The sequence below is a fragment of the Echinops telfairi genome, unplaced genomic scaffold (genome assembly GCF_000313985.2).
Source record: "Echinops telfairi isolate 266 unplaced genomic scaffold, ASM31398v2 ScPeMD7_9;HRSCAF=40, whole genome shotgun sequence".
Taxonomy (NCBI): domain Eukaryota; kingdom Metazoa; phylum Chordata; class Mammalia; order Afrosoricida; family Tenrecidae; genus Echinops; species Echinops telfairi.
This window is the reverse complement of record NW_022103906.1, coordinates 101,451,341-101,460,375: the sequence shown is the minus strand read 5'-3', so window position 1 is coordinate 101,460,375 and position 9,035 is coordinate 101,451,341. Positions and strand designations below refer to the sequence as shown.

The 9,035-nt window shown below is 44.6% G+C and overlaps 1 protein-coding gene across 3 annotated transcripts in view; it reads left to right on the top strand.

The window, feature by feature from the left end:
• RNF144A (ring finger protein 144A) overlaps positions 1-9,035 on the top strand; it is a 161,946-nt gene that overhangs the window by 82,352 nt on the left and 70,559 nt on the right. Inside the window, exon 1 of one of the 3 annotated variants that reach the window (XM_004696012.3) lies at positions 2,568-2,632. The exons of the other annotated variants lie outside the window; for them this stretch is intronic. Within the exon in view, the coding sequence (XP_004696069.2) occupies positions 2,611-2,632 (22 nt within the window). The 5' untranslated portion in view covers positions 2,568-2,610. Of the gene's footprint in view, positions 1-2,567; positions 2,633-9,035 lie in introns of those variants that run through there. 3 annotated transcript variants of the gene reach the window in all.

Below are 9,035 nucleotides of genomic sequence, written 5' to 3'. Positions count from 1 at the left end.
ATCCTCATATAAATATATTTGCATATGTACATGTCTTTATCTAGACCTCTATAAATGCCCATTGCCTCTTAATGGTCCTCCCTTCTGAAACTTAAGTAGGTCATTACATGCAAGGGTTAAGTGCAAGGGTCCAACTAGACCTTAAGGTCTGGGACTGGGATTCCTTTTCCCTTTATTTATTCTAAACACTTCAGAGAGTTCTAGGACTGGGTTTTACTTCAGATAATCTATCTGCTTCCTCTGTTTTTAGGTTTTCCTATTTCTCTTACTTGCTCCACATTGAGGTATTAGACAGTCAAGAGAAAAAAATCTACTTACATTGGATGTATGACTTTTTGTTGTTGTTAGGTCCCTTCTAGTTGGTTCTGATACATAGCAACCCTCTATATAACAGAGCAAAACACTGCCTGGTCCTGCAGTGTCTTTACAGTTATTATATCTGATCTACACTAAAGCACTGGTCAGTCCCTCTTACTAAGGGTCTTAATCTTGTTCACTGACCATCTATTGTATTGAGCATGATGTCCCTTTCCAGAGACCGGTCTCTTCTGATAACTTTCCAAAGGGTATGTGATCAAATCTCACCGTCCTGCTCTTAAGGAATATTCTGGTTGCACTTCTTTCAAGATAGATGTGTCCGTTTTTCTGGCAGTCCCTAGTGCTTTCAACATTCTTTGCCGTAATTCAAATACATACTGTCTCCTCTGGTTTTCCTTACGCATTGTTTAACTTTACTTGCACGGGAGCGAACTGGAAAATATCATGCCTTGGGCACCTTAGTCCTCAAAGGGACATCCTTGCTCTTCGATCCTTTAAAGAGGTCTTGGGTAGCAGATCTGCCCGAGGCCATATGTCATTTGATTCCCTGAATACTGTACTTCCTCCATGAACACCGATTGTGGATCTGAGTACAACAGAGTCCTTGGCAATTTCAGTCTTTTCTCCATTGATCACGCTGTCATTCATTGGTCCATTTGGGAGGACTTTTGTTTGCCTTACATTGAATTGTAATCCCTGCTGAGGACTGGGGTCCTTCACCTTCATCAGCAAGTGCTTCAGTCTCCCTCATTGTCAGCAAGCCAGGTTTCGTAATTTGCACGTTGAAGGTTGTCAGTGAGCAATCCTGCAATCCTGGTACTGAGTTCTTCTTCAGATAGTCCAACTTCTTAGATTATTTGTTCAGCATACAGATTGGATAAATGTGGTGAAAGGATAAGACCCTGACCTTTCATGACCTTAAACCATTGCAATATTCCATGTACCCTTTGAATGATTGCTTCTTGGTCCCTTTGCCCTATGTCTTAGGAGGTCTCCATTTTTTATTTAACCTGCCTGGAGTCAGAGCAAATAAATTAAAGCAGCTGCTTAATATTAATAAAAGTGTGATTCTACTGCCCTACTACTTAGCTCCAGCTTCCTGGTTGAAGCAGACAGGTGAGCGTGATGGGGTGTGGGGGCTGCTGGGGAGCAGGTGTGAGTCCAGGCAGAGGTGCCGCCAGAGAAAAGGCTGGCAGTCTGCCCCTGATCACTCACTTCAGCACTTCGGGGTCCCTTGACTTGGAAGGACTGGATGGCCGTGCTCTATTTTCCTTAGAAAAGAGAGGGCAGTCAAGTGTTTAAATGACATGACTCAGGGCCATAGCTTTCTTGTTTATACAGAAGCTCATCGAGGTTATGGTTTCCTGCTGCTCCCTTGTGGAAGATCCTCCACTGTCACTGCATAAAGCCTCTCCTGGAGGAGCTAAGACGCAGATTTTCAGGAGGGTCTGCGGGGGTGGGGGGTGGGGGCTCTTGGCTGGGAGAAAGTAACTGCTGAGAGAAATCCTGAAAACATCTCTTCTGGAGAGTCACTGGTGCTGCAGTGCTGGTCCAGGTAGGTGAAGGGCGGACTTCCAAGGTCATGCCGCCACACGGTGATCCTGCAGCAGAGCTGCGGGGGGCCAGGTTTGCTGAGTCCTCACAGAGACACTCCGTTTCATCTTCATCCATAAACACAGGGTGTGACAAGCACCAAGTCCATTATTTCCCAGGCCTGTTGTCCCAGCAACAAGGTTTCTGTTTGTGCCTTGTAGGAATGCTGCACTTGCCAAAGGCAGCTTCCCAAACCACTCTTGCCCACAGCCAGTACCGAGTTAAAGGAGCAGAAAAAACTGCCCAGGACAGCACAAACCAGTCTCCTCCCCTGCAACGTGCTCTTTATTTGGGAGATTGTGACCAATATCAATTAAAATCAGTGGCCCTGCTGTGTAAGCTTTCTCCTGCATGTCAATATTGTGCCCTGTTATTTCTAGGGGCTAGTGACTCATCACATCACTAGCAAGGTTTGGCAGTAATCATCAGGGTGGTTCATTAGCAGCTAGAAAGAAGCAAAGAAGCCATGCTTTGTGGCCCCATGCTCCTGAAAAGAGGGATGAAAGTAAGATTCCATTCACTTTTGAATTTAATGACTTTATGTTTGGTTTTAGAGCACTGCTCTCTGGTAGCAGAGATGTGATGCTTATACAGACAAATGTGTGCTTCAATAATAGGCCCTTTGTGTCTCTTCCTCCGCATGCCATTCCCAGATGGGGCTCGGGAAGGCCATCAGGCCATCTGTGGGAGCAGACACTAATGCTGAAACTCACAAGAAAGAGTAAGCTTGCTTGCATACAGAATGTTTTGGGGAAGGATTGTTTCAACTGTTTTTGTCTTTCAAGAAAGAGTCAGCCCTCGATCCTGAATGCCAATTGTTCCCCAGCCTGCTGAGCAGCTACCTCTGCTGCAGGCCAGCAGGAAAGCCCTCAGGCCGCAGCTCAGCTGACATGTAGAATTTCTCTGAGGCCATTCTGGCAGACTTTCTGCTACATAGGCGTGGGCTTCTTTCTTAGACCCGCAACCTCAGCATTTGCAAGAACTCTTGGCACTGACTGCAGGGAGATTTGCCCCCATGCCCCTGCCCCTCTCCCAACCCCGGACTTCTCTTTTGGTGCCCTGGTCCCAGGAAATGGAGCCTGGAGGAAGAGCAGTTTGAATTCATGGAGGGAGAGGCATGGGCTCCGAGTGGCCCGTCCCTGAGCCGGGTTTCATAAAGAAAGGCAAGCAGGTTAACAAGCATTTGGCTCAACCCACTCTGCACCTCGGGGGTTCACCTGTTGGTGACTCGCATTCTTCCTCACCTCCACCTTGTGTTTTTAAAGGTATGAAGCACCTGAAGCCATCCCATCATTCCATCTCGGTGACTGTCCCCAGTGAATCTGTGCTGGATCTCCCACTCTCACTGCCTCTGAGTGGAGGCCACGACTCATTGCAACCCTGCAGACCAGGGTAGAGCTGCCCCTGTGGGTTTCTGTGCCTGCCGCTCTTTCTTTGCAGGAGTAGATCCCAGGGCTAGCAGCCCAATACAAAACCAAAACAGTGGCTCAGACAGGCTGATGCTCCCTCTCACCTCCACGGGGCCTCTTAGTGTTTCTCCTGCCCTCCATCCCTCAACTCCTCTGCAGAATCTGAATTTAGGAAAGCCGGTTATAGTGAAATAACTAAGATGTAAATCACCAAGAGCACAGCTTAAACACTATTTTTATCACCCCCCCACTGAATTTTATGTGGTAGTATTTAAAAAATTGTTTTTTTTGTCTCTCAAAATGAATTCTGCTATATATAATTCTTGGAGTAGAAGAGTGTTCATTAGTATACTGAAGATATGCAGGAGTTTACTGGTTAAAAACAAACAGGCAACCTTGTTCAACTTTAAGGATTCAGTGTTTCTCAGATTTTAGCGACATGCTGAAGAACACTATTTTGGGGAAATGCTAACTTCAAAGTGGTTACATGTTTCTTTAATAACTGTGGTAGCATCTTTTTAAACTTTGTAGCACTGTAAGATGCTCTGGGCACCTGTTCTATTTTCCTCCCCTTGTTCTAGAACCAGCCATTTCTCCCAGGGACCCTGGCCCCTTTATTTGAATGAGAGATTAGAAACCTATATCTGTGTACCACATGTGCTCCCTGAAAACTGAGGTGGCCTTGCTTCTAGACCAGCGATTCTCAACCTGTGGGTTGCGACCCCTTTGGTGGGGGAACCACCCTTTCAGAAGGGTGGCCCGGTTCATAACGGTAGCAAAATTAGTTATGAAGTAGCAGCGAAAATAATTTTATGACGGGGGGAGGGATGCTCACCACAACATGGGAAACTGTATGAAAGGGTCACGGCATAAGAAAGGTTGAGAAGCACTGCTCTAGATGTTCTCAGTTGATAGAGGGGTAATTTTGTATCTAGATTTACTCATGCTTTCATAAATAGATGAAACAAACTAACTACTATTGTTTCCAGCTCATAACCAACTCATAGGAGCTCTATATGCATCTATAAATCTTTATGAGTACCCACTTGTTATGGGTATTAAGCTAATCATAGGGTCATATTGATTTCTCCAAGTCTATTCCATTACTCCAGGAATCATTTTAGCCTCCTTCCCGTGCTTATCTGTACAGTTCCTTTTGCCATGGTCTTACTCAAAACTCAAACTCACTGCCCTCAAGTCCTTTCTGACTCATAGCAATCCCATAGAACTGCCCCCGTGGGTTTCTGAGACTAACCCTTTCTGGGAGCAGACAGCTTCATCTTTTTCCATGGAGTGGCTTTTGGACTTGAACCATCGACCTTGCTGTTAGCAGCCCAACACTCAGGCCCCTGCACAGCAGGGTCCCTTTAATGTAAACAAAGTCTATCAACAAAGCTAGGTGAGATAAAGTTTATTGTGCCAACCTTGCCAATAAACATATGTGGAGTTAATTGAAGGGCGGAGAGATAAATGGCTTGGTGAGCCTCACCTTTCTAGTTCTCGGATCTTTTGCTCTCTGTTGGTCTGACCAGGGTGCAGCTGCCTTAGCTAGTTCCCTGCTTCAGCTGGCAAGGCTCACTTCCTGGGAGACATCCTTGAGGAGAAGCCACATGGACCTACCCTGATGCAGCCCTGGGTGCTGGAGTATCCATGTGGAGACCCCTGCCAGTGCTGATTCGGCTTTCCTCCTGCAGTCAATGTCATAGTGTGTGTTTTGTGAGATGGAGGAGGACTTTGTAGATCGGTGTCGGACATATGGGCTAATATTGGACTTGTGGGCTTAGGCAGCACTGGGTTGGGATGTTTCCTTGATGTGCACTTACCCTTTATATAAAACTCTCTCGTATACATATGGGTTTCTGTGGATTTGTTTCTCTAAAATACCCAGACTAATACACTAGGTAAAGACCTAGGATTATGATTGTTAGAAAGAGTAAACAACTAAACAAATGACCATGAAGTTGTAGATAGCATTTGTTTTGGAGCAGTGACTCAAGAACCTTCCTAAAGAATATTGAGACCATGCATTCATTGGATAAGTCATTGGCTCTGTAGCAGACTTTATACCGTGCATGTTCAGCATATTTCTACTGTTGCTAATGTTGCTGTCTACAGTGGAGACATTCAAATCAAGCCATGGAAATTCCAAAGCAAAACTAAATGTCAGTTGCCTTCTGTATCTACAAATCTAGAGAGGCTTCATTAGCAGGACATCCAGAAAGATCTGCAGAGTTGTTACGATGTGGTGATTGTGGTAGATATATAATCGTTTGTCAATTTGAGGATTAAGAGTGTAGGAATGGAGTCTAGCTTGTCAATCAGATCATAGCCAATGAGACCTCTGTGTGGGCGTGGCCTTCTCCTGAGAATTCTGGGAGATCCGGTCCTTACTCCGCGGAGTGGGAGACAGTTCTCTCTCTGCTGTTCCCTGGAGACACTGCAGCTGACAAGGCACAGGGAACATACCCCAGTGCTCTGAGGCGGACAAGCCACATGGGTGCAACCAGACCTCTGAGCTGGAGAAGCCACAGAGAGACCCCTGCCAGCGCTGATACACTTACAACGCCACTGGACCCAAAGGCTTTCTACCCACTGGCCTGTGATCGTATTGCATTTGGCTTCATTGCATGTGTCTTGTGAGTCTGAAGAGGACTTTATAGATTGGTATATGGGCTAACATCAGACTTATGGCCTGGGACTGGACTGGGTTAGGATGTTTTCTTAATGTACAATTACCCTTTATATAAAACTCTCTCTTATATACATATACATGTTAATGAATTTGCTTCTCCAGTCTACCCAGACTAACACAGTGATCAAATGTTTCTTCTTTAGGGCTGTGCAGACACAGTGGTTCATGTTAGAGAAAGTTACTGTCACCCTCTTCCTATCTGTCCTTGTCCATCACACTGGCATAATAGCAAACTATTGACATCTCAGGGTCACTATGAGGGATGAAGGAAATGATATATGAAAGTGCTGAACAATACCACATATTAAGGGATCAAAAATAAATGTATTAGTATGGGGCATTTACCTGTGCCCAGCATGGTCAATAATGATAGAAAGCACTTCTTTATCTTGAATAATTTATTCAGGGTAAACAGAAACATATAGTATAGAATTGGAAAGCCACACTGAAGGGAATTATGGTCAAGAATAAACCAAAAGCAAAATCCAGGCCCAAACAAAAACTCACTGCCATTGAGAAGATTCCAACTCATACTGACCCTGGCCCTGTAGGACAGAGTCTCACTGCCCCGGTGGGTTTCCAAGACTGTAACTCTGGACAGAAGTAGAAAACCTCAGTCCTTCTTGCATGCAGGGTGGCTGGTGGTTTCAAAGTTCTGACCTTGTGGTCAGCAGCCTCACACATAACCCACTATGCCACCAGGGCTCCTCAAGAGTAGACGAATGCTGATTGCACAACTCTTTTGAATATATTTCAACCATCGAGTTGTATGGTAAATGAATTAAAATGCCAATAAAGTTTAAATAAAAAAATAAAAAGCGAATAAATGAATGTTAACATGCAGAGCCCAGCACAATGACTGGCAGACAGAAAATGGTCAGTTTTAATAAGAAGCCATGCCTGTGCCAAATGTGGGCTTGTATGGCCTTTGGAGGCAGATGGGCCAGGACTAAGATACAGTACCAAGTGGAATGATACACACCTGTGGTTCTGAAACTTCATGGTGAAACAACATTTCCTGAAAGGCTTGTTCCAACATAGATTGGGATTTTGGATTTAGTAGGTCTCAGTTGGGACTAAGACACTGCATTTTAGGGGCTTTTAAAGGAAATAATGGGAAGCACACATTGAGAGCCCCTGAGACACCACATATACAGAGGAGACTCAGAGACAGAGAGAGATATGAGGGGTTGGGAGAAGCGACAGGAGGCTTTGCAGAACATGGTGTATCTGCATGCAAGGATGGTAGGATTTGAAGTGATTAGGAGACGGGGAGTTTGACTGTGTAAGAGACAATGGTGTGATCCAGCCACCCTGAGAGCAGAGATTTGTTTGGAGATAGCTGTTCGAGGAAAGGGTGGATAACTTTGACTGAGCGCCTTTTTCCTTTGCTTTGCTTGGCGGGTGGTGGGGGGTGGGGACGGACAGAGGGACTATGGACTCCTGGAAGCCCAGCAGCTCCAGAGGCCAAGGGATGGGATGGTTCTGGAAAAACAGCCACATCTGTTCCTATGTTAATATGTTGCTCCCTGAGAGAATCATTTTTCTTCCTAACTCTTTGTCATTTCTATACACATTCATCTTTCAACACAATTCATAACCCTGTGTACAGATTAGTGCTTAATAAGGAAGTTTCCTTGTAAACATTTTGAATTACTTAAATTGAATAATACTTATGGCCAGATGTTCTTAAAATGGGTTGTTTCTTCATATGACTTGACATTCACATTAAGAAACAAAGACTTTTTCTGTTATTGTGCATTGTGATTCTCTTAGTAAATTCCTATTTCCAGTTTGCAGCTGTTCAGTGTTTGCAGAATCACATTGAACTCATCCTGTGTGCAGAAAGGTAGATACTAGTTTTAGACAATGTGTATTTAAAAATAAAATGTGTCCTGTTGCCATTGGAATCACAATTTTGAGCATGCTTCAGGGAATATCTATCTAGAGGTAAAGAATACCAACTTATTTACCAGGAAACTAGAATTTGAACTACTTCAAGTTTAGCTCATGACTCTGGGCTAGAATGTTGCAGCAAGGCTTCCTGAAGGAAGGCGCCCTGAAATCACATTTTCCCAATGTTGAATGAAGCCCCATTGTCTGAAGATTGAGTAAAGTTCATGAAGGGGAAGAGGAAGCCAAAGAGGTCAAGCCTCCAAGCTGTGCTAAGTGTCACGTCAGAGAAGCTGTAAACAGGAAAATGAGCCAAGCGCCAAAGCTGGGGAGGGAGAGAACAGTCCTGGGAATGCGGAACAAGCGGGGAGGGATCAAAAGGTCCATGATAAACACTGCACATTGTTCATGATGGCAGCAGTGCCCCACCCAGGGGATGGGGTGGTGCTGTGGGGTGTCAGATGGGATGCTGAACCACCTGAGCACTTGCATTCTGATGTTCTATAACGCAGTTTGGACTGATACCCAGTCTGGAACCATGGTCTTCTGGTAGTGAAAAGCAGGGGACTGTAAGAGTTTAGGTTAGGGTTACAACCACCATGTGGAACTTACAAAAAATGAATTTCCTCATATCCTTTCCTTGCTCATAAACTTTACTCCACCTTTTAGCCTGTATAGGTTGATGTTCAGACTCTTTAACCCTATTCAGAATCAGGTTTCCATTTGCTGAACGAGTTACATATTCCAGGATCTTTAAATATATTTCTTCTCCTGCACCCTTAATGATATTCTATGATCATATGTAGGCGTTATGGAAAAAGGAATGGATTAAAATTCATAAATATTACCTAAGTTAGAATTTGAGCCCAGGTTGAATTTCTCTGCCTTTTAAATTTTTAAAGAGGCCTTGCGCAGCAGGTATACCCAATGAAACATCATTTTTCCTGGACGGCTGCTTTGTGGGGCATTGCCCTGGGCTGGGCTATCTAGGGAAGCAACCTGTGACAAACAGGAAGCAGGAAAACCACAGGCTGTTAGATGCACAACTGAATGAATTAAAGGTTAGCTCAAGGAATATAAGAATGAATCCAATGTCAGCAGTCCCCTGATGGCTCATGGGATTGGCAGGA